The sequence below is a fragment of the Anas platyrhynchos genome, chromosome 3 (assembly GCF_047663525.1).
Source record: "Anas platyrhynchos isolate ZD024472 breed Pekin duck chromosome 3, IASCAAS_PekinDuck_T2T, whole genome shotgun sequence".
NCBI lineage: Eukaryota > Metazoa > Chordata > Aves > Anseriformes > Anatidae > Anas > Anas platyrhynchos.
Window position 1 is genome coordinate 61,286,962 of NC_092589.1, and position 25,680 is coordinate 61,312,641.

A 25,680-nucleotide genomic window follows, 5' to 3' on the forward strand; every position below is an offset into this window, starting at 1 on the left:
CTCCTGCCAACCTCCCGATCCTGGAAAGCTCAGGTTCCCCTTTCTAAAATTAGTGTGATGCTCCCTGGGATGCTCTGTATGAGCACGGCAGCAGCAGAGCCACAAATAATACTCCTACATGTCCCTACTGGGACAGCTCTCCCCTAAACAGCTATGGGGCTTTGATGCACCCTAGCCCTTGCCAACAGCCTTCAGAGAGCTTTTGGGACTGACCTCAATTGATTCCTTCACAGAGCTGTAGTCTGCTCTCAGGAATGACTTTGGAGCACTTGCAGAAACTTCAGCAAAGGATGCATTTTCAGGCTCCTAAATAAAAAGAAAATTTTTCCTTGCAAGTTGCATGCTTCTTTCTTTTTATTATTTTAGGAAGCCAATCATTTATATTTTCTAGCTTTTCTGGAGCTGAATGTCCTCAGGTCTGCCCAGTAACTTGCTGTGGAGCAAAATGCCCTGGGGTTTTGAAGTACATTCTAACCTCTGGTTTCTTAAGAAAGACAGGTGTGAACAAGTTTGTTCCACAGTATTGGAGCTCCAGAATATTTCATTCTTATTCAGTTAATTCCTGATCTGATGGTCTTAAATGAAGGAACAGATTAGCCAATATTTTGGTAAAACGGCAGTTTTGCGTACAAGCTGCAGTTACCCTCCCATGAGCTGAAGCTGACCTGGACCTTGGTGTCCCTACAAGATGCACCTTGAGCCCGGAACCTGCCAACTACTGTTTTGTGCTGTGCTCCTTCAACTTTGTTAACAATCAATGAGAATTGAGGATGTTGAGGCTACCTATGGTGTGCAAAACTCTCTTCCCCACTTATCTAAGTGTGCTGGAAAAAAACCTTCGTGGCTTGATTGTTGCCTGTAACAACACTGCCAAAACATTAAAGACAAACAAGATTAGGAGACCATGCGGGTTTAAGTAAAAAAGAACACACTTTATTTATCTACAAGGCAGTACATTGTCGTATAAAAAATTAAGTGCAGATGAAGCTGCACCAAATGCTATTAAGGCAGCAAAGTCAAAGGCTGTTATTAAAAAAAAATAAAAAATAAAAAAATAAAATAAAATCAGTGTTTTGCCATATCGATAAAGGTTTGGTATGGCAGTACAAAGAACCATGTATTTCTAAGAACCTGATTCAGTACACAAGACCCAAGTTAGGGAACAATTAGCTAGACATGGAACAAAACAGACAACATGAACAAGACAGTGTTCTCCCAAACATGTGAAGGTGCAATACATGCTGTTATAAACCAATGAGAAACAAAACAACACATCCAGACAAAAAAAATCTCCCAGGAACAGTGTTCAAAAATATTGCTTATAAAAAAAAAGGGGAAAATATAAATGATGTAAAAAAAATTTAAAATAAAAAGGTCTGAAATGCTAGTGCATAGTCAATTAGCTAACATCAACATCTGTTTTCTTTCCATATAAAGCTCTACTGCTCCTTTTACACTAGCAGCATGTCTACACGCTAAGGTCTGTAGCAGCAAAACACAGTATTCATTTGGCATTTACAAAATTAAATTACTGAATAAAAATATAATTTTTTTCATAAATCTATGTTTCATACAGTAATATTTTTTTTAAAGCAAGCTAATTAACCCCCCCAACAGAAACACACAATGTATAATGGTCTAGAACCATAAACAGGATGAAAGAGTATTTCAAGAGGCATGGATGTCTGAGCATTCACAATCTTGGATCAGTTTTCCCCCTTTGCACAGACTAGCGTGTGTAGTAATGCTTTTCACTTCGGTATTTTACACCAATGCATTTTGTTCAGTGATTTAAAATAAATCTGAGTACCTGCTCTTTATTATAAAAAAAAATAAAAAAGAAACAAACAAAACCCCACCCCTGGATAGCACATCACTGAAATAACAATACTGGTGCATTAGGTCTGCTTGATCTCAGAAAGTACAAAAAAAAAAAAATTACCTGTATTGTAAGTCTGCACTTAAGATCATTAATTACTGATTAAAACTTAGTACCTAATAATTTAGGCAAGTATCGCTTACTCAAAAAAAAAAAAATCCTCTTAAGTTGGGTGAAATCCAACAAGAATATATATGCTCAGTGACTAAATGCACTTCGTGCTGCTCCCAACTGTTGTACCACAACAAAGATAGGCTTGTCTCCCATTCAATGAAAGTCTTCACGCAGAGGAACAGGGACTTCCCAGCGAACGTGGAGTGTTTGACAACCATAATGCTTCTCCGGAGAAGTCCGTCGGCCCTTTCACATCACCAGAGTCCGGGTTGGGAACGCGGCCATGTACTTGCGCGCCTGGTCGGTCAGGGCCATCTGGTCCTCGATCTTCCCGCAGGACGCTGACTCCCAAGCATTGTTCAGATGCTGAGTTGGAAGTAAACAGTGGGGAGATTTGGGGTGAACATCACATGAACTGGTTTATTTAAGAGTTGAGTGAAGCTACAGCAGGATGTTGTACCATCTCCACAGAAAGTGAAGCCTTGACACAAGAGCCAAAAACGTGTTGTCCTTGCTTCCCAGCTTGTGACCTGAGGGGCAGGCAGACCACACCACCCAGCAGAGCCAGGATTCAAAACCTCTCAAGTTCCCACTGGGTTTCTTCTCTACAAGTCCACATTTACAGCCTCGCCTTTCATCTTTCCTCTCCATTTAAGGTCTAAACAGACACTTCATTTGCAGGTGGACTTTACAGTCAACAGGGCACAGGCAGGTTAAAACCTTCAGTTATGCTTGGTGCAGTAACCACAGAAAAATGACTGCTGAGCCCTCATTCTAGCGATGCAGCTGCAATGCCTCTGCACTCCCTGAACCACCCTGATGATCCCGATGGCCTGACCACAGCTAACAAACAGGCCCGCGCTCAAAGCTGCTTTCACCTGTGCGCAGCGATTAGCACGTGCCCATTAGCAGAGCTCCTCTGGCAAAAGAGAAGAGACGTGGGGGGACCCTTGGCAGAAACAGCATTTTAATTATCGAGTAAGCCATTTTACTTCTTGTGGTATTTATGGAGGTTAGAGACACCATTTAGTATAATGTTGAAGTGAGATAAACATATCTGCACAGAAGGCTGTGTGCAGTGTGTTTATTTACTCACTACCCATGCGAGATGTTTCTCATTGCCTTGAGCTATAAACAGTAAAGAAATTTCAAAGCTCCTGGAATTTACCAGTATAACACACACACACTTATACACACATGTTTTGTTTTATTTCTTGAACTCTTTCACTTAGTCTATCTGTTTTTCCACATTGAGGTATTCATTAAGCCCTAAATAAAAACTAGATTGTTATATAGAAGCAGTTGCATGAACGCCCTGCATTCCAAAAAAGCACACGGCTGTCCTCAGCTGAAGGTTGCCTGCCAAAAAGGGGGTCAAAGTACTCTTCAAGGTTAAGAAGGTCTAAGCCCAAAGATCCACCAACAAAGACAAATCAGGAGACAAAACTGTTTTCGTTTGCTTTCAACAGGGTCAGCTTTGCATTTCAAGATCTACATCACTCAACAAGATGGCCAAAGCCCTCCCAAAAACTAGGACACTGGGTGAAGCATTAGTGGACTGCAAACTGTCTGCTAAGAGCAGAAGTGTCCTGACAAGCCCATGGCTCTTTATGATGCTCCTTCTAGTTGCTAGCTGTGCAAGAGGATCCTTAAACTACGCTCTAAAAGATTGCTCTTCAGACTGTAAACAGTGTTATCTGGGGCGTATGTATAGTCAAAAGGCTCTGCAACATACAAAATGGAGATAGATTTCATTACATGCCCTAATTATGGCACTGGTACAGACACAAGGATGGAGGTTCCCTGTTCTGGAGGGCTTACAGGCTCAAAAGGGACAAAACCAAAGAGCAAGCACAACCAAGATGGGGACAAGCATGCTAGTCCTCTGTGATTCCCCAGACATGGCTTTCTCTTCTCTGTAGATGTTTCAAATGTTGCCTCTGTTCCTGATGACTTTTTGTAGGCAAAACTCCTGCCAAGTTTCAGTAGTTCTCCATGTGAAGGAGAACAAGGTCCAACCTCAGATCATTAGTTTCTGCAGCTTTTTGTGTGAAAGCCACCCCTGTGAAGTGAACAAACATGATACACCTCTTTCTGGTGTTGTTCATCCTGAGTGGGCTGTATACTTTGTGCTGTGGCTCAGCCTCGGGTACACACCGCAGCCAAAACCAGGTGTGACACACTTTTTGTGTGCTGCAGACGTGCATGGGACATGCCACAGTTTCTCTTATGTTTTGCTTAAACAGCTTCCAGGGTAACTTTTACAAAGGTGCCTACATAAGCTGGGAACCTGCAACCTCGTACAGCTCCTCAGTGGGACTTATACACTTTCCCATATTATCTCAGAGACATTTGCATCAAGGCTAATGCTTGATACCATTAGGGCTGCTAATGCTTGATACCATTAGGGCTGGTGCAATGCCATCAGTCTTGCATAGAAGTCAGATTTGGTCTGCGCACCTCAAAAGCAATTGGCAGTTCCAAAATATCCATCATTTTGAAGGACAGAAATATGTGTCCAGACAATGTTTCTCTGTTATCTTCCAAAACTTCAAAGCACTGGTCTAAAGAGGTTAGATCAGCAGTCCCCTAAATAACTGAAAACATATCAGGAAAAGCCCAATTTTTAAAAATTGGAAGTAACTTCAGGCAAGTAGTGTCCCAATTTCATAAATTAGGCTTAATTGTTAATATCTACACTGAGCTCTTTGTATTAACAGCCATGTGTTTAGAAAAGAAAGAAAAAAAAATCTGTATCCTGGTATCTCCAACATCTCAGCAGGCTGCTACATGTCACTCATTCCACCTAAAGCCTGGTCTTCATTTAGCCTGATGTCAGAGGAGCAGCAGAAGCCGCATGGGCTGTAACCCCTTGCCCTCTCCCAGGGTGTCCCAGGGTGTCCCAGCACCCCGGGGAATCAGGGTGCAGCCGGCATGGGAAGCAACGGGAGGATCAGTCGGATCCCCAACTCCTGCCTGTACAAAATTCTGCTGGAGAGACAGTGTGGGACAGGCTGCCTCACTGAGTTTCAACCTTGATATTATTTTCCCAGAAACACATTACACTTTTTTTTTTTCCTCCTAGGGCAATATATTAAAAGAAACTAACTTTCCAATCTCACTGAAGATGGCGAATGCAGAATTTGACCCAAAGTGGTGTATTTACTAAAGCAGCCTACTTACTGAGAATTTTCAATTTCATCCCGGGGAACTCACGTAACATTTACAGTAGGCATTTTTAATAAACATATTCTGTGTGAAGTCTTGGCTCTGAGCAGCAAGCACATAACAAAGCACAATGCCTCTGCCTTGCCAGCCCTGCAGCGCAGCGCCGGAGGCATGTGTGAAAGTCATCTGAACGCGAGAAACTCCGCTTCCACTCTTGGCAGGGAGCGCTGGGTCTCACGACCCAGGTTCCGGGGCTGAACACCCGCAGCTTAGGGATCACCGAGTAAAAAGGGGAAGCAAAACTGGAGACTGAGAAACACGTTGTGTCCTTCCATGTTAGCGTCTCAGCGAGTATTGACATGGCTCTGCTACCAGAAAGCATCGGTGCCCTGCAGACAGCAGTGCTTCCCAGACTCATCAGAAGAGAAGAGAACTGGGCAAAAAGCTAGGGGCATGCAGGAAAACAGCACAGAAACAGAGTTAAAACACTCCCTTTGGAAAAAGCTCATTTGATCTCCCCTATCACTTTTAAAGGTCCAACTCTGCAGATCAATGGATGGAAATGCAGAAGCTTTGTAATTAGAAGCCAAAAGGCCTGACCCCAAACCCACTGAAACTGATGTGCATGTTTTCATCAGATCAGGGGATTCATTCCACTTAAATTCAGCCGTCTAAGAGTGAGGTGTTCCTTTTGGCACCTAAATCCCTAGCCAGTGGGGAAAGAAAGGGATTTCCGCAGTATGATTCATTCCAAATATGTCTTTTATTGGCTCAAAGAGCAGGACACTACTCTTAATTTTGCTGTTAATTAAAAGAATTTAAGCCTTGTCTGCCAGCATTTCCATAGCTGCATTTTTCTCTTCCATGCACAGCAGCTTTTAAAATTAAAACTGGGAGTAAGGGAAGAAGAAGGTATGCTACTGTGAGTTCCCATAGCATAAAATTACAGACCCATGGTACAGTTCCAGCTCTGTTGTTCACCCTGGTTCTTTTTTTCTTTTTCTTTTCTTTTTTTTTTTTTTTTAACCTCAGTAATCCTACCAGCACATCCTTCTCCTGGCAGCAGGACTACCTCACTTATCCTGTAATGTGCCTTCAACTGCCCTTGGGCAGATGTGAACAGTAAACAAGCTGTCAGAGCTGTAACTGGGATATCCAGTTAAAGCACTTTAAATAAAAACTTGGACCATCTAGAGAAAACAGACAAGAGTAAGGAAAGAAAAGCCTCTGGAAAGGTGCTCTTCAAACTCTCTGCACTCAAGCCCGCCTCTTCATGTGCTGTAAGAGAGTTCCTGCATCACAGCACCTTGCCTGAGAGGGGACAGCAAAACCAAACACCGCTGCAGCAGCGCCCTGCAAGAGCTCGCCAACTGCTGGAAGTGCTGTACGAGTGTTTTGGCAAAGAAATATTTTAAAAGACAGATTTTAAATCCCCACTGCACTGACAGATGTCTTCAGCAACTCCAGCAAAGTTGCTGGTGTTACATACATTTGCGTCACATTAGCCAAATCTGCAGAACATGCCACAGAAGAGAAGGCTTGCAACAGAAACTCAGTATTCCTTCCTAAGCACTGAAACAATCAATGCCGGTGCCCTAAACAAAGGATTTTTGTAGCAGGATGTGATGTGATGGATTTAATGTATAACTGTTTGGTTTTCCATTCCGTAAGAATGCAGAAGCAAGGGAAGCTCTTCTACTGATCATGAGCAGACAGCAAAGACCAGCTAAGAACTCTACTACTCCACTCCATTTCCTAAGGCAGAGCACTATTTCTGCTAGTTTTTCTCTGGGGCGTGGGACAGCCTTTCCCCAAACTCTGTGGTTTCTGCAGTTGTTCAGAAATACAGCTTGCTACATGTGCAAGAAAAAAACAGCCAAACTCTTCAGCTTTTATTAAAAGCCTGATGCCAGTGCTAGGCAGAGCTATTTGATGGTGCTTTTAAGAGCTTAACCCTGAAGCCCTCACTCAGACAAAACTCATGTTTGAGAACTATGAGCTCTCTAAGTAAGATTAACGGGGGAGAGATGGAAATGGTCTGAGCACCTGGAACTCACATTAGGATCTTCGGTACCTTTCTAGTTTGGACCTTAAGTAATTTTATTTGTATTCACAGATGAGAACACAGGGCTGCAAATGGCTGACTGCCAAGCCTTCCCTTTTCTGCAACTGCTCCACAGCTTCTGAAAGCTGAGAGACCATCACCTGCTCAGCACAGCTACAACTCCTGAACTGTTCACACCCTAAATTCTTCTGCTCTGGGAAGAAAACATGCAATGACCGACCTGTACCTTCCAACCTCCCTTTGCTTTCCTCACCTGAACAAAGCACAGCTCCTGCACAGATCAGGAGAGAACAGATAACGTTGGTGCGGGAGAACTTCACAGCTACTTTTCTTTGCTATGTAAATCTTGAAACTCCCAGGACTTGAACACAGCATGTTTTCCCCTTTCCCTAGATTAAACAAAGCAGAGTATGAGACTTTGAGATCTTCTTGCCTGAAAGAGGCGTGGAGGAAAGCCAGAGAAAGGCTCCTCTTGAGGTCTGCTGCTGCAGGAAAGCCTGCTGCCTCGCCTATAAGCTTTGTCTTCCAACTAGCTGGAAATGAAATTCCACAACTTGCTTTTTAAATGGAGAAAATTAAGGCTAATGACAGCTCACGCTCTTGAAAAGGTTAACTAAGTAACTGTTTTAAAATCCTTTAAACTTACTCTTTAAAGAAAAGGGTTACATAAACCGCTGAAAGTCAGGAAATTCGAGCTGAAACGTGTCAGTCTGTGGTTAAAAAATGGAAAGTGACAGGAGCTATGGGTTTAAGAACATTCTCTTTAGCTTGCAGGGCTTTTACCTTGTGTTGTTTCCTTTGTAACTGGGGGAAGAAGATATCAAAGCAGCGCTATTTTCTTAAAAGGCTCCATTTCATGGTGTCTTTTGATAGCCTGCAGGGTTAGGTGGATGGCCTACAATTTAGCCTACTTTTCTAACTGTTAAAATGTCTATGTTAGGATAGTTTGAATTATGTACTGCTACTTGTTTGACTGGCTACAGAACATAATGAGAAATAAAACATAACTTTTAGACAGGAACAGCCAGAAACATAGTTTTTATGTAACCACTTATTTGGTGCAATTCAAGCAAATGCTCTGTATAGATCATCAGTCTGCCTCATACGCTATGCCAAAATCTTAACCCTTGAAAAAATTCCTAGTGAGGCCAAGATCTCCCTGCAGTAAAACTGAGCGTGGTATGAGTGACAAAAATATAGAACACTGGTTGTAACTAACTCTGCCAATATGAAGCAAAAATATTTGGGATCCATGCAATGCAGTGTAACACTAATTCCATGCTTAGGCAACACATGGGGATGGTAAGATATCTCCTGTTCCTGCCAGAAAAAGAATATCCAATGCACAACCATAAGATTTGCCCTGCAGGACAAAACTGCAGGCTGAATCTTCACACTTTACTAGAAAGGTCCTACACACAGTGCATTTACTCCCAGCATTTTACAGAGAAGGGACCAAATGAGGATGAAGCCCAAACTCCTTGGATTTAAGGACATTTTCTCCCCTTGTTCTGGCATGTAATACTGATACTGCCACATTCCCAGTGCCGTTATATCCTGCCCTCGCCTGCCAAATGATGTCACATGCTGTTCCTCTCAAGTGATGGTGAATCACATCATGCCAACTGATACGGTCATCAGCTATCATTTACCAAGTTGCATACGATCAGTTGTGCATCCAAAATGCAGTAAAAAGTATCTTTAAGAGTTTGCTTTGAGTGTTTGTAAGTAATCAAACACTTTGGTGAGCTTATGGCTAGCCAAGAATCTTTTTCTTTAAGTAAATGCAGTGCAAGTTACTAAAACAATGAAAAATGTTGCAGGCTGGTAAATACACTACTTCCTTCTTAAGTAAGTTGAAATTTAAAACAAAATGGATTTTTAGGAACAAAGTGTATTAAAAGAGTATTGGGAGAAAAAAAAAAGTGTAGTGCTCTTTCTCTCTTCCCTCTCCATGCACACATCCCAGTGTGGAAAGAGTGCTATAATTCATGCTTGGACTGAAGTCAATGAGAATTTGCCTCAGTAAGAATTGTTGGATCAGTCCCAAAGTATTAACAGCAGCAATGTAAACATATGCAGACACAATTAAATTTCACCCCGATGAGTTCCCTGGTGTTTCATTTCTACCTGCATGGAATCGATGGATTTAGTTCAGTGTGTGTGCATCCATGTGTTTGCGTGTGAATACGTGTACATGGCCAACACAACAAAAAGCTGGAAAGCATGGAACAGTAACACATTAAAATCTGATCACGTACAAAATGCTACAAGTCAAAAATGAAGCGCAAATACCAGCATTTTCAATTGCTTTGCACCTTTGCACCCTTTAGACAGGCTGTGTACTCAAGACAGGCACACGGCTACCCTGTGACGGATGGGGAGCACAGGGACACAGCAGCAGCACACCCATTCTGGCATGAATCAGATCCAGACCACAGCTCTTTTTGGTGCTGTATGACACCAAATTCCCCTCTTGGGGCCAAGCAAGCTTTGTTGGGGAAGAAGATTCCCCCTCATAGCCGTGGCACTAAGACTGTTCAGTGGTGGACACCCAGTACAGCAGTGTCATGAAATGTCTGTATTTCATTCTGAAAAACCTGTCTATGCTGCAGATACATATGCCTCTAACCTCATTATTTTTTTTTTTGTTTAGGTTACATTTCAGTTGAAACACTCAGTGTTTCTTCATTGTCAAGTAGAATAATTTTACCTTCATACTGGTACACAAAGAAGCTGCAACTAAGTATTCATTTGGGGGCTTTTTACAGCTGCTTTTTCTTTCAGTTCAACACTTTTTAAACACTGAGATGAGTTGGGAAATCCTTTTTAACTCAGTTCTACCTAAGCAAAAGTCCTCTTTATCTAAACAATGAGAATACCTGACTTTTAGCATGCAAAACTAAAGGTTTTTCCTGACCAAGGACTAAAGAATGGGTTCCAGAATAGGCCACAACCTTATTTGTATAAACTTCCTGGCCAAAATCAGCATGAGTTAGAAGAGTAGGTTAAACAAGACCTTTCGTTTATAGCAGCTTGTAAAGAAATTATTTTTAGATAGCAGGAAACATAACATTGTTATACCCAAGATCAAAAGATCCTACTCTACAGGCACCTCAGATGCTTCATTTTTATTACAGGCAGAGCGCAGGCAACCACCACATAACAGGACAACCTACGCCATAATTCTGTTTAGCTACCTGAAAATTTTGCCCTAAGTCTACTGAGGAGCCTGTGGTCCGGCTCCTGGACATGGCCAGGCACCAGAGAACCCAGGCACATGTACCCACAGAGTGGGAGCCCTGGGTTGCTCCACCACGAGATGGTTCAAGGTCAGGCCCCAAATGACTGCCTTAAATTCAGGTTGCAGAGAGAGGGCGAGTCTTCAAACCTTCCTCTGGCCCCCTACTGTGGTGCAGCTCATGAGCAAAGAGCAAATCAGGAAGTGTGAGGGTGAGTCTTTGCCACTGTGGACACCCCCCTGAAGAGGGGAGACACTGACCCTGCTCCCTGAAGCTGTTTTCACCGAAAAACTCTACAACGCAAAATGTAAACCTGCTCCACAGTAAACTGTAATGTTTCATCCAGAAGTGGTTTGCTTTGTTTAAATTTCAGGATATTTCATTCACATTTCAAAGGGAAAATATGTGATGAAATCATGGAATTCCTACAAAACAAAAATCCAGTTCTCACACAGGTCTGTTACTGCCATCAGCATATATTACTGATGCTTGAAATGCAAAAACGGGGACATGTGTGAAATTTTAATATCTTTATAATGCCAGGCTAGAAAGGCTTAATCTAAACCAGGTTTCGTTCATTCTTTTTTACTGCAAATAACCCCTACTGTAAATTTTAGAGAGAGAGGGGAAATAAAGGTTTAGCCACGTGGACTGTCTTTCTGAAAGTCAGGAACAGTGGAGTTATAATTTCCTTTCTGACAGTGACTCACTCTGGGGAATGACACGCTCTCCCTCAACTCACCCATGTGGAGCAGGGATGTAAAATCACTTACTCATCCACCTCAAAAATAAGGGTTGTAGTGGAAGTACAATTAATCATTATCTACACTGCATTTTGTTCTCTGAAAGAGGTTGGAGGGCCTGATCTGAAGTCTACACAAATTGACAAAAAGGCTGCTAATGACTTTGGTGGGCTTTGGACCAGGCCCTATATAATAGTGATTTATTTATTCAAAAACATAGCAAATGTATACAACTGCTAACACTTGGAAGAAGCCTACCTGCCCCAAATCCAGCCTGACACCTGTCTCTCATTAAAAGTGTCGCACATTTAATTCAGCTCAGAGGCCTCATGATGTACAAGGAGCATTTAGGAGTCTCCTGCATCTCCGGTGTGCTGCCGGAGCTAGTGCACAAGGAGCCCCGGCTGCACCAAACCTGCACACCAGGGCTGCTGGAGTCCCTCCTCCCGCCCCAGGCTGGCTGACAAGTTCTGGCCAGCGCCCTACTATCAAACCCTCCTGCTCTCCAAAACAGCACAACCGCGTCCAACAAGTCTGCAGGAAAGAGCCTCCGGCCCACGTTAGCTCCCGCACCGTGCCTGGGAATCGCTTTGGTGAGTAATGGTTGGCGTGGTGTGAAAGCCAGCCAGGGACTATCCCACCCCTGCAACACCGGAGCCTGCTGAGATGCAGCACCCCACGTGAAAGGCTTTGCCACGCTCAGCAACCCAGCACTGCTCTGAGCACCATCTCCTTGCATCCACAGGCATGGCGCAATCCTCAACCATGTTCACCTGAACATTCTCCCTTATCCAAAAGCCTAAAATCAGTCTGTCAGAAAGCATTAGGTATGTATACATATACACATACATAAAGGACATTTATATATATACATATAAGGGTATTTTTTGTTACCTGCAGTGGACTAGCTAGTGGCCTGTTCCTAGGCATGGCAAATGTTTTATGAAAACTACCATCCTCTTCCGACACTGGCATTTTTAAAATGGAGCTGGTAAGAAGATTCTGAACAGGGAAAGAAAAAAAAAATGTTGTCAGGAACTCAAGAAAACAACCTGAATTTGAACATATTAAAAGCAAACCTAGCCTGACTGTGAAGTGAGCAGTGCTGTGCACCGCCACAAATGCATGCTCAGCCTGGGAGCACAGCTCAGCCTGGAAGTCCTGAGTGCAAGAACAACAGCAGCACCAAGCAGTCTGGTGGGACAAAGGGAACCATGAACATGCCAGGTCTCCTCTGCACAAAACAAAACAGAGTGTCTTCTTCTTTTCACAGTTTTAACTCTGTGACCCACTCATTTCTATATGCAGGCACAGATGCCTTCCACGTGCACGCTTTTTATAAAGACTAAGGGCTTTTTCAGAGACTGCAACTTCTGTGGCCTTCTATACGCATCACAGTGATCTAATTAAGAGCACAATTTTGCTTCTTATGTGCTTAATACAGGAAAACAATATGGATGTAATAAGTAATGCCTACTGGTGAGGAAGGTCAACCATAAAAAATCTTTTCCTTTTAAGAACTGAAAGGGGTGCAAAACAGAAAAAAAAAATCATTTAGTGGTGTGAAAGCTCGCACTTACTGGCATATCTTCCATAGTAGGTGCATGTGTAAAGAGCTGAGTGTTCAGGTTTTCCCCTTCCCAGTGATTCGAGCAAAAAAAATTTCCAGCTTTATCTGTTGGAGACTCCACCTAAAAGCAGGAAAGGAACCATGAAAATAACAGTATCTAACTGACCAGAAGCAGATATATCTGTCAGTTGTTTAACAAATCGAACAAATATTCTTCACAGCTGTGCACAACGCATTTACAGTACTTTCTTTTACAGCAACCTTGCTCTTTGTTGAAAAAGATGTTCAAGGTTCTCAAAAAAATCCCCTCCTAATAAAACTTTGAATACTTGCACTCAGCGCTGTCAGTATTCAAGAGTTTAATCCCCTAAAAGGGATTGAGAATATATGTATTTTTAGAATTTTAGTGACAAAGTAATATAATGCAACGTCCTCAAATGTTCAGGTTTCTAAGTCACTCCATGTAGCTTGGTCCCTGTGGGGTTCTTCTATAGTTTTCACCAATATTAGAAAGATTCAATCCAAATTCCTGTCTAATTTTTTTTCTTTTTAAGTTTCAAATGAAAACTGCATTAGAACAGCCCAAGCAAACCCCTGCTGAAAACAGCAGAAAGACTTCTATGGAAATCAATGGGAGATGAATTAGGCATGCCTAGTACACTATATAGAACCGACACTAAGATCTTGGGGCTCACATGAAAGAAAAACAGACACAGCTATTTAACAGAAAATGGTATTGGTCTAAGTTTCTCAGCAAAGAGGGCTGAATTAAATTGCCTCAGGTAAGTTTGCGATTTACCTCTTGTTTGATTTTCTTCAGCAAAGGGGGTCCACTTTCATGTAGCCCAGCCACTATTGCAGATTCCTCCGACTCCTGCTTGATAACGTCCTGCAGATCTTCTACAAGATGAGTCGGAGTTTGAGGCTGAAAGGAAGAAACGTTACATGCAAGTCCCAGAACATCCCTCTGCACTAATATCAAAGCAACTTTTATCATTGTTTCCTTCTTACCAGCATCTTCAAAGGACCGTATTTGATTTCCTGAGCTGCAAGTGCGTTTTTGAATGGAGTGGGTGTTCTCGGAGAGCTCTCCAATATCGACCTCTTGATTGCGGGAGTTCTGAAACTTTAGAAAGAGGGAGAAAAACTTTAAAGGAACATGCTTAGAAATATTAGCTCCTTACAAAAATACATGCATACAGGCAACGACAGTGATAAGACTCTGAAAAATATTTTCCAGCAATCATATACTCCATTTTTCTTTTCTGGAAGAACATCTATTTAACTGTGGCAAGGCAGAACGGCTTTGTTTAAAAAAAAAACTTGAGTCTATGTGAATGACAATAACCCATCTCTGAAGTTATTCAGTGAAAGTTTTACTCCAAACTAAGAAAAATCTTAATGTATTAGAGCACATCTCCACAGGAAGCATACAGTTACCCAGAACTTTGGTTGTGTGCAAACCTGAAAAAGTTAACCCTAGTGAATCTGACAACAAAATACAATTACAGACTTACACATGATTTTCCTTCTGAGTTTTGAATGTCTGGTCCCTGTGGAATGGGGTGGAAACAGCCATCTTATGGCCACACACTGGTGTGGAAGTTAGCGCAGGGTTGTCCAGGTTCAGATTTTCATGATTGGATGAGGTGTTTAAGAACTGTAGGCAGGAAGAGGAAAAATCAGCAAGACCATCTAGATTGCAAGGCTGACTTCTTAAGTTGACTTTATTGAACAGAAGAAAAAGAAACCATTTCTCTCTCACTGCTGCAAGTAAATCTCCTCTCTCTACAATACGGGTAGGTGCATGTGGGGTACCAGACTATGTGACAAAACTGTACTCGGGTCGGAGTACTCATGAAGCAAAAACTAGCATTTCTGGAGTGGGAAATTACAAACAAAATGACACTCTGTCCCAATCAGAAACTTTCTCCATCACTTCAAGAGAAAAATCTTAAAAACCTGCTTTGGATTTTCTGCACATATATTGTAATTAATTTAAATTAATTAAATTAATTAATGTAATTAATTAAAATTAAGAGCAGTAAGGTAAGTCTTACCTCTTGCTTGAGGTAAGAACCAAGTGAAAAGGAGTAGGGGATGTTTCAAAAAGAAACTCACAGGAGATGGGGCTAAACTCCACAAAGATTTATTAGGGGAATCGAGGAATTTTTGAAGTAGTAAATAAAGCAGTTATACCAGTAAGCAAAATTTCCTATTATCTCTCTCTCAAAACAAAGTGCTCCACTGTCACAGCATAAAATGAAAATTGCTGCCTGTGATGGCTGCATGGAGTGTTTTGGAATGGAGACAGCTGACTGAAAAGGAGGCAGTGGTAACAGTCTGGAGAAAACTGCTTTTGCACAAGTTCTACTTAGTAACCTAAAATGTGGCTTCCATTTCTAAAGTCTACAAATCTGTGAGTGTCGTGGTATCATTTCACTTGGCAAATGATTTATGATTAATGCATAACTGGAGATATAGTGGGAGGTCATTACTTGCAATCTTCTGGTAACCTTCATGCAATAGTGTTTCTCTGACTGTAAGGACTAACACCAAACCAAGGCAAACACAACAGAAACAGACAAACAAAACCAAAACACAACACTTTTAAATAGTGCCACAGCTGTGAAACAAAGCAACAATGGACAGGAATTTCAAAGTGCACACCAGGCAATTTTAAGAGGCCAATTTTCTCCTCATTCCTACTCCACCCCACATGGCTGGTATTGAGGATGACGAGCCACGATTTGAATTTTCTGGTTGTTGTCAGTTTGTCTCACAACCTGAATGCTATTTAAACGCAGCTTGGGGTTTTCTATGTCAATGTGAATCATACTGTAAGTGGACAGAGATGGAAAGTATTACAAATGATCAGAAATGTTAAACTCTGGTAGTTGAAGGAGTTAACAGCAAAAGCAAAGCAAGCAATTGTACTCTCCTACAAAAATGATCCAAATCAAGCAAACAAACAAACAAACAAAAAAACCCAAGCCCCACAGATGAATTTAAAAGAAGAGAATCAACAGTTAGCTTGCTGGTGATCTGAACCCAGTGGTGAAGACTAGGAGCAGTGAGAAGATTCAAACACAGAGTGAAATCAACAAGCACAACGGCAATTAGTCATTTGTTCCAAGGGATTAGTTTCTAAATTGTTAACACTGCGGTGACTTTTGAGAATTAGTAACATCTGTGCAGAAGTCTTGATCTACCTGCGAGGGAGAGAAGGGCAGGCTTTTGACAGGGGAGCGCTTAGGAGTTGAGCTGCTGCCGTCAGCCAGTACCGAGGCGCTACTGTGGCCACTGGCTAAGGGGCTGGAGTGCCCTCTCCTTTTGCGAAGAAGCACCCACGGAGCCGGGCTGCCCTGTGAGGCAGACAAGGACTTTGGTGAGCCAGGAGGGCCCTGACTCGACAAGATTTTGCTCAGGTTTGTGGTGGGGTGTCCTGGAGGTCTACATGCACTGGCCGCTCTGTGCTGAAGCTGTGCGGCTCTGCCTGAGGGAGCTTTGCTAGCCGAAGTGTCTGTGTCTTCAAAGAATTCAAAACTGCTGAGATCACCCCATGATGAAGGATCCTGAAACAACGTGGGAGGCACGGAGCTATAAGACAGTGTATAGTGCCACCTCATGAAAATACAGCGCTAGGATATACCAGTAACCACCACCAGCAAAGTCTTTCCCAATTCATTTCCACTTGACCCTGTTTATTCGAGTAGTAATAATCTGATGGCTTTTGTGTGTTTTCAGTTGATACCTCAAGCATATCGAGCTATCACCCTAACAGTGTTGCTGGCAACTGAGCTTCTAAAGAAACAATGAGTCAAATGAGGTCCTTGCTATCTGCTTGTCCAGCATTTTCTGCAGGGTACAAAGACAGAAAATCATTACAGAGAAATGAGCGCCTTGGACTCTAAACCAGGACTGGTCTCTAAACCAGCATGACTGCTCTGGACATGATGAATGTGACATGGCACTGCATGAAGCAGCCATCTCTGCAGCTGAAGCAAGGTGACACCAACAAACCTATTTCAATGCACCACGCCTGTTATATACGGTTTCTTGGAGACCATAATGAGAAAAAGCCGTGTCAATGTCACTCAGCTACCTATAAGTTAAAATCCATGTTTTCTTCACATATGCCAGGAAAAGCTCCTTAAGCCTTGAGAAGCAGCTATTGATGCTACGACAAAAAGTTTTAGAAAAGGATGCAGATACATGAGCAGCCACACATAAACCTACAAAATGTGTCATTTCAAATATAAAAAAGTTTTGTTTCAGTGCTTAAAATCTTCCACAGTGTCTCTGATTTTAGTTTAAGGAGATGCAATATAGTAAGAGCCTGTTTCAAACTCCTATTGTGTATTTGCTAAGAATCACACTCCCCATACCAAGATGCAGCAGGAAAGGGTGACACCCACAAAAAGCACACGTTTTCACAGCTGGGGGCTTCATTTACGAGCAACCGTGTGTTGTTATACAGAAGCTAAGCTTCAGATCTCACAGCAGTTAGAAGTTACTCAGAAAAATGAAAAACAAAAAGAAAAAAAAAAACACTTTTAGGATGGTCCCAGTTCCTCTCCCCTTACTCCTTGACCACACACAAATTCACCTGAGGAGGCAGTTCTACTTACGGAGTCTATTAACTGGAGTGTTTCTGCAAATTCTAAGAGATTCTTAACATTATCCAGGATGTTGCTCTGGTGAACAATCATGCACCGTGCAGGGGATGCACTTTCCTCAGGTAAGCAACCATGATCCACCGGTGGAGATGGAGTACAGTGGTGGTGTTCCCCCAAACAGGAAACAGGTGCATTGTCACCACTGGTCCTGGTATTGTCAGCAACTGTGGTGCTGTGCCAGCCGGGGTAGTTGGATGTGTGGTTCTGTGTCTAAAAGAAGAAGGAAAAAAAAAGAGAAAGTGGGGGGGGGAAAGGCAGAAGGAACTTAGCAATGAAATTGCACAAGGTGTCAGATGCCACTGGAGGAAAGATAAAAGTAGTTGCATCATCATCTAAAAACTTATGCCTATGAAACAATTGTCAAGATGTTTCCTTTCATCAGTGCAAGATCTTGTTTTAAGTAATATCAGCATCTTATTTGTTATCCCAAAGTTACCTCATAATTTACTTCCAGGATTATGAGCATGGATCATGACTAACATGTTATCAATGCATACTGCGTTAACTCCAAACAGTTCAAAAGCTGTCTGCAAGCCATTTTCTGTGAGAAGCAAGAAACGGCAGGAGTTCCCTAGTGAGCACTCAGCACTGTAAAAGGCTAAAGGGTTTAGAGTTAGAGTTGCTTTTGTTTGCTTATCTCCTTTTCTTCTTCTATCCCTGTCTAACGCTACAGCTTACACCAATGCAATGAAGAGGCTGTCAAATCAACGTGGTTAGGAAAGCAGAAGAACAAATTAACAGAAGTTTCTTTCCAGTGTGATCATGCAACAGAAGAAATTGCAAAATATTAACTAAAGTTAAAAAGTGGCCAAACTAACGTATCATGCATGCAGTTGTTTTACTATTAATTTAAATATTACCCAAAAATAGAAAAAAAAATAACATATATATATATAAAAGAAACTGCTGGCTATCACCTATCTTCAAAAACGATTTGGGGAGATTCTTGGCTTTGGTGATGGTGTTAAGTGACTAAGTAAGGTTTTTCACATATTAACATCCAATGGCATATACAACGAAGTGTGAGAATTCAGTAATAGCCAGCATTTGTTCCACACATGCAGTTATGAAGGATCTAACACTATTCGGAGAAGTAAAACGAACTGTCAAACATGCACCAGGTCTGAAGCTTACAAAGTATAAAACATAGCTGAAGAGAAGAATACAACAGAGAAGAAAAATCTAACGTACAGGCACTACATTTTCATCATATGAACCATTGCACACTTTCAGAAATGCAGATCCTATTGATTTAAGATCTGTGGGATTTTTCATTTTAGTACGATCATGATGGTTCCAATATTATGTAATATTACAGAGCCCAGCCCTGCTCCCACTTTGCAAAGTAAAATACCCGCAAATTGATTTTTTTTATCGAAGAATTTATAAGGCAGATACAGAGTATACATGTGCTATGTTTCATCCTTTTAAAACGGAAATATAGAGCCTTGATTAGTATCGAAGGCAAAGGGGGAATAAAAAGTTAAAAAGACAAGCACTGGGGTAATGCTGCTATCCCTCCATCCAAGCACACAGTGACAATCTTACTGGTAATGCCTGCTGCCCTTTCAGTTCATTCTCAGTCGACATTAGTAGCAACTCTAATTCCTTTATTCGTTTTTCTTTCTCAGGGTCTTCATCATTATAGTGTCTCTGAAATTAAGAGTTAAGGGAAAAGAAAAGATAAAGGTCTGATAGGATGTAGCAACTAAAATGCTTATGGCTTGCCGTCCTGTGGTTATAATAGCCAAATTAGACTCAAAGATGAAACAAACGTAAATTGTGTTTTCCACTATCAAAGTCCCTGCTGAATTTCAGTACAGACATTTGAAATGGAGAAAGTGAAAGCTACCACACCAGAAGACAACTATTGTGTGTTAAATTCACTTCAGAAAAAACAATTATTAGCCTTGTCAGAACTCCCCCACCTTCCCCATTTTCTCTCCACACATATTACATTAACATGTTTCCTTAATGTAAGATGTTTGCATTTTGACTTAGCAAATGTTTAACAAATTGACTCTCAAAATTATGTTCAAATTATCTACCTGAATAGCTGCAGCAGCTGGCTGAGGAACATTGACAATATTTACATGCAGTGCTACTGGATATGGGATCTGACCAGCGACCTAGGCCAAAAAAACAAAACACTGTTATCTGCCGGCACTGTGAATTTGTGTTAAACAAAAATTTGCCTTTAAAATTTATAAGATATGGAGACAAAATAGCAAAAAAAATCCAGAAATATTTACAAGCAAAATAAACAGCTTTTAGGAATATGACAGTGAGCATTACAGAGGAAGAAAGAAAATTCATATGTGAAGTATGTACCCTTCCTGAATGAGAAAAGATGAATAATTTATAGACGCATTTGAAAGATTTTTCTAAATTGAAGTGAAAATGCAAAAGATGCAATTTATTATCGTCTAAAACTCTACAATGTGAGTGTTTAAAGCAGTGGGCTGTTTCATTATTAATCACTAATAGGAAAGGAATCAGATTAAAAACAATACTTGTTTACTTGGTTCTGACAGGCAACCCATAAACAGAATATGACTGAAGTGAATGTGGGAGATTTTGACATACAAGACAGAATTAACCAGATTCAACTGATTTTCAAAATGCATATATATTCACCACTGTAAGAAACAGTACTCAAAACATTCCCATTGCTTACAATACACTAAAAACGCTAAACCTGATTCCACCACCTGAACACCAGCAGTCAATTTAAAGTGTACATAGACCCATCAGTGCTTAAGTCAAAGCCATCCTTGCCTGACCTCAAACACGTCCTCAGAGACCAGGAAAAAACCCTTCGCTCTTCCTGGAATCAGATACGGCCAAATCGCACCCACCCATTAAACACAGCAAAACAAAAATGTTTCTTGGGAGCTTACGTTCTGTGGCTCAGTGATGTGGTAGTAGGGGTAGTCACTGCCCAGCGGGGGCTGGCTGGCCACTGGGAGCTGGGCAGAAGGCGGGTTGTGAGCAAAGGCCATCAAGTGGTTGCTCTTCTGAAAGCCGGTGGCTGCCGAGGCGTGGCCGGCTTTGGAGGACTCCTGCAGGTAACCCTCCTGCTCAACCTTGCGGCGCATGGTGGAATTCCAGTGGTTCTTGATAGCGTTATCAGTCCTGCAACAGAAACACCAATGTTAAAAGTGAGGGGTGTTAAAAGCAAGTGCTTCCAATTCAGACTGAGGTGAACGGGCAGGAAACTGCTGTTAGCATTTCTGTTTAAACCTTCAGCCCTTCCCTGACCTTCCTCCAGCCCTGACCTTTACAGACGCTACTCTCAGCCTCTCACAAAAGGCAGGGAAAAATACAAATGGGGTAATGTTGTTTATACATTTTTTGAAGTAATCTCTAAGCCTGAAGTACTCAAACTATGAGACATTAACAACTTCAGCTTCACCTCTTTCTCATGAGGTGAGGTGACAGAGAAGGCCAACAAACCTTTGAGACTGCCCTGAAGACTGCCAACAGCATCTTTGTAAGTCTTACTGTTTTATTGTGTTCCATTGCTGGAAAGAAAAACTATGGAGCACAGCTAGACTAACTCCCAAACAACTTTCCAATTGGCCACCTAGACAATGACAACATTGTCCTATGTAGGCAAATCCAGTAAACAAAGCTGTTGTGATTTTTCTTAGCTGCAGGGAAACTGAGATTCAAATTCTCAAATACATGAATCAGAAAAAGCAAACTTAAAATCTGTGAGGCTGTAAGAATACACTTAGCAACAGGTCCTCTACTTGAAAAAAATCACCACCACACGATACTGTTGACATTAGTATCTGTGATGTGTGAAGGCTACAGAAAAACTTGCCAAGTGGCAACTGTTTTCTTGTTTTCTTCTTGAAGGCAAAAAAACCTTACAGAATGCCCATTTAAAAGGATCTCAGGCATTACAGTTACATCTTGAAGATGTTTTGCCAGGAATAAAAACAGGAATAAAAATGGAAAGGGAAAACCCTCTTTTGTTACATTATTTGCTTGACTACACTTGATGTTGAGTCACTTTTACTACAGAGTGTGTAAGACACTGATTCTTTGAAATTGCACACAACTTTTGCATATATTTTCAATGAGACAAGTATGTCTATGACTCTAGTGTGAGAAAGTCGTTTTCTCCTATGTTATACATGGATTTTTACCATGTGAAAACTGGATGATTCATGAGCAATTACAAATGCTGAAGCAGCCTTCTCTTAAACCATTCTGAATAAACAGACGGGATGTCACTTTGCAGGTATACCCTTAGCTGAATGTAAAGTTCCACTTGCAGAGTCTGATCCTTCACTGTGAAACCAATTGAAATCTTGTCGATTAATTGAAAGCACAAAATAAGACTGCATATACATTTAGGAAACTGTCATGGTCTTGCTCTACTTACTGCTTTTTTGACTCTGGCAAACATTAAAAGCACATAAAAATATCGAACTGTTCCACATACTGACCAAATAGTAGAGTTCCCCACCGAGACAAACACACATTGATGTCATTGGCTTGCCACGTTTTGATTCCAAAATTTTTGATGTATAATGTGCAGGCCGAGGCAATTGATACAGCCTGCTCAGACCTGCAGCTTTTCCCTTTTTTCCTATTTAAAAGCTGAAGGTATATATCATTACCGTCCAGGCAGCAACTTTGCAATTTCTGCCCATCTGTTTCCCAGTCTCTTGTGTGCCTGGTAAATAATTCTATCTTCCTCTTCTGTCCAGGAGGTTTTCTTCACTTCTGGATTCAAATGGTTGTGCCACCTCTCCCTGCACTGCTTTCCAATCCTTCCCTTCAAATGCTTAGCAATGACAGACCAGCGCTTTGGACCGTATTTCTGCACGAGTTCTATTACCTTCAAAGAAGGACATAAAAACTGCCTGTATTTAATGATGCATAATGAATCAATGAATTGTTTTTTTTTTTCTGTGGTGGGGTAACAGTTTCAACAACATTTCTCAAAATTGCCAAGGTAAAACTAACACGTGATTAAGGTTCCCCATTTCCCATTTACATGTTTACCCAAAAGGAAAAAAATCTGGCAATAATTAAGACATTTCTAGATTGCATTTCTATGTGACAGTGCTGTAAAGCAACATTAATTAATTTGTGTAGAAAATTCAGAAAGCACTATGCAAACAAATACTCAACATTGATACTAAAGGATCAGTTCTGCCTCAGACCACATTACAGCTGAGACCACTGAAGTCTCTAGGAATTTTGCCCCAAAACACAAAATCCATTATTAAGGTATTAATCAGATGGAAAGGAAAACTGATTACCCTTTGATCCTCCTCTTTAGTCCATGGACCTTTGATAAGTTCTGGGTTTAGTACTTTCTGCCATCGGTGCTGGCACTGAACATCTGTCCGATTCTAGTGAAATGTAAAACATGCAAAGTAGATCATTCTTTGAAAAAGATGAACATAGACTGATAATGTTCTTATCTAGGTACACTTGTCCCCGACATATTCCACTGCCAATTACGATGACTAAACACGTGGGAGTTTTGTAATTGAACCAAAGACATGTGAGCGGTACAGTAGGTCTGTACTGTACTAAACATTTAAGACTTGGGAAGTCTGAGAAGATGCTGAACTATCAGCGTGCTCACTGAATTTGATAATATTTCCATAGTTTCTGCAGTTATGACTGTATTGCCACAACTACACAAGCTGAATCTTCACCATCTGGTACAATAGCTGTCGTGTTTTCACATGTAGTATTTCTACAGGAGCTGAAGTGTTCACAAAACAATTATTTTCTAAACCACTCACTTATAATTCACCAAAGCTACTTTTCCTTTGTGCTAAGACATTTTGTTTCAGTGTTATATTGACCATCTACCGTGCAACTCTCCCTACCCACCACTGTAGCATGTTTGATGAAACAACCATTTCTGAGAAATGCGAGGAAAATGAAGGTATGGGTTTCCACAATATTCTAACCAAACTTCTGAGGTCCCCAGCTGCAGAGGTTTTATATCTCCTGCAAAAAAAATGAACTATGAAAAGCCACTCCCCCTTCCCTTACTTGGAACCCTCTGATAAAGAGTTGTCACTAGAACTGGAAACAGAAACCAATGTCCACCTACAGGAAGGAAATTGGCTATGACTTTCCAGTCTTCTGTGCCGTTCTGCTCCACAAGCTTCTTCAGTTTCTCATCCTGAATCATTAAAAAACAAAACAAACAAACAAACAAATATAATTAATATTGCAATCTCTTACAATGCAAATGAAATGTATTCCAAAAAGTGTCCCCTTTTTAGCTCTTTATGCACCTATTTCTTTTGTTTGTTCATGTCCTGAGAATAAGAAGAGGTGGTCTGTACTTTTCTCATATTTTTAATTACCTAGATCAGAAGAAATTGATTTTGGTGGGCTCTTTACTCTTTTCTAGGAGAAAGACTGACTTTTTCTGTGCTCTTGTTTGACTTGCATTGAACATTCCCATTTTACTGCTCAAAGCAATGTAACTGTTACTCTAGTACTGGATTTACAGGAGCGCATGGATGTTTAGATGCCAAGCATCAGAAAAACAATGAAATTCAGTAACACTCAGGCACCCAGCTGTCTGGAGACCTCTGAAAATCACAGCCTCAAGCTTTAAATGTCTTGCAAGTAATGGGAGTTCCAGTAATTTGCTCATTGCTGGTCCGCGTACAATGAATGCGCAATAAAATTAATGGCTCCTTTTTGCTCCTGATCGTTGTGAGGGAGTTTTGCATACTTGCAACAGCAAGAAATTTGTCCCAGTATTTTTAATAGTAAGGCCAGAAATATAGACCCTGAAGACAAAGGAAAGCAATGCCGTGTCCTGGGAAAGATCGAAGTCGTGCAACACAAGAGAGAAGTGCCCCAAGAGATAAGAGGAGAGCAGCGACCCTCCCTTTCCCCCATTAGCGCCTCTCAGTCTGTTCCCAGTTCATGTGACAGGAAAGTGGCCATTGGGCTACGCTGCCATCCTTTCCTCCCACACTGTATCAAGACCACATCCATCCCTGCAAGAGCAGGCTATGATTTAAAAAAAAAAAAATGCTTACAAGAGGTGACCTGCCACTGTTTATATATCAATATAGGTTGTCAGAGAGAAGAAAATCAAAACATAACTTAATAACTGTATTAATGTATTTCACAATAAGCTCAAACCAGTTAAATGGCCACAGGACTTCCACCTGGCGAAGGAGTTTGATACCAGAATTTATCTGGAAAGTCAGCACAAGGGTACTGTGACTAAGACGCATTCTGACCTTCAGAAGCCAAACACATTCTGAATGCTCAATTTTGGTACCGCTGGGTTTCTTTCTTCCAGCTTTTAATTTATTTCCACTCAGAATCATAACACTGCAATTAAAGTGCAAATTTCAAATGGCACAAAAGGACTGCAGCAGTGTCTGCCACAGTTGTTTGCTGCTGTGGGACACTGAGCACACGTCAATCCTCACATGGCAACCATTCTCAAACAAAAAGAGGCAGCGCTAACAACCCAGCAGTGCTGCAGGTGACTCCTGAGCTGTTTCTCCAACAGGGATTGCACTGACTCAAATACCTGTAACATAGACCTTGGTGGACATTTAAAAAAAAAAGGTGCTTACATATTTTATTTAAAAGAAAACAGTGGTCCTCAAAGCTAAGTAAAGCACTGAATGTAACTAATAGTTGGAAAACATCCTTGTTCATGTGCTTGGCATTGTCATTGAAGTTGGCATGCAAATAAGTACTCAGAGAAGAACGTGATCCATGCTCTCTCTCCAGCTTTTCACACACTGGAGATGAATGAATTCATATGTACCTCTTCACGGGTCCACCTGGTTTTTCCTAGGTGACGTTTTCCAGTCTTAGGAAGCAGACCATCATAATCATGATCGTACATCTCGACATCTTCTTCATCATCATCGCTACTGTATATACTGCAGAAGGAAACACAGGGAGACACAGAGCGGAACATGAGGACTTGAGCTGCTTAATTACAAAGCACACAAAAAAACACTACAATCTTTACAAAGGTTACACAGATAAAAGTTTTAAAACTTGCACAACAAGATTTTGTTCTGCATTCTGTTGTTCTAGTATTCCGAACTGGTTCTGCTGTTTTTGGTATCCACAGATACAAGCAAAGGGCTGGCAACCTTCTTATTACTGTGCATGTTTAGACCTGCTCATACTGTTAGATCAGTGGTGAATTACACATTTGGCAAACTTTCAACCAATGAAGGTTTC

General features: G+C 41.3%; 1 protein-coding gene across 7 annotated transcripts in view; it reads right to left on the reverse strand.

The window, feature by feature from the left end:
* Positions 1-908: 908 nt before the first annotated feature.
* MYB (MYB proto-oncogene, transcription factor) overlaps positions 909-25,680 on the reverse strand; it is a 28,105-nt gene continuing 3,333 nt past the window's right edge. For 3 of the 7 annotated variants that reach the window (XM_027454485.3, XM_072035987.1, XM_038177420.2), the window contains exons 2-16: positions 25,253-25,370; positions 23,555-23,626; positions 22,743-22,835; positions 22,095-22,315; positions 20,361-20,595; positions 19,509-19,589; positions 19,009-19,113; positions 17,413-17,670; positions 15,994-16,356; positions 14,299-14,441; positions 13,793-13,907; positions 13,581-13,706; positions 12,792-12,902; positions 12,106-12,213; positions 909-2,359 (exon numbers count right to left, since the gene is read on the reverse strand). In XM_027454485.3, coding sequence (XP_027310286.1) covers positions 2,243-2,359; positions 12,106-12,213; positions 12,792-12,902; positions 13,581-13,706; positions 13,793-13,907; positions 14,299-14,441; positions 15,994-16,356; positions 17,413-17,670; positions 19,009-19,113; positions 19,509-19,589; positions 20,361-20,595; positions 22,095-22,315; positions 22,743-22,835; positions 23,555-23,626; positions 25,253-25,370 — 2,266 coding nt within the window. In that variant the 3' untranslated portion in view covers positions 909-2,242. The remainder of the gene's footprint in view (positions 2,360-12,105; positions 12,214-12,791; positions 12,903-13,580; positions 13,707-13,792; positions 13,908-14,298; positions 14,442-15,993; positions 16,357-17,412; positions 17,671-19,008; positions 19,114-19,508; positions 19,590-20,360; positions 20,596-22,094; positions 22,316-22,742; positions 22,836-23,554; positions 23,627-25,252; positions 25,371-25,680) is intronic. The other 4 variants (XM_038177423.2, XM_038177421.2, XM_027454487.3 and 1 more) reach the window with 4 other exon arrangements.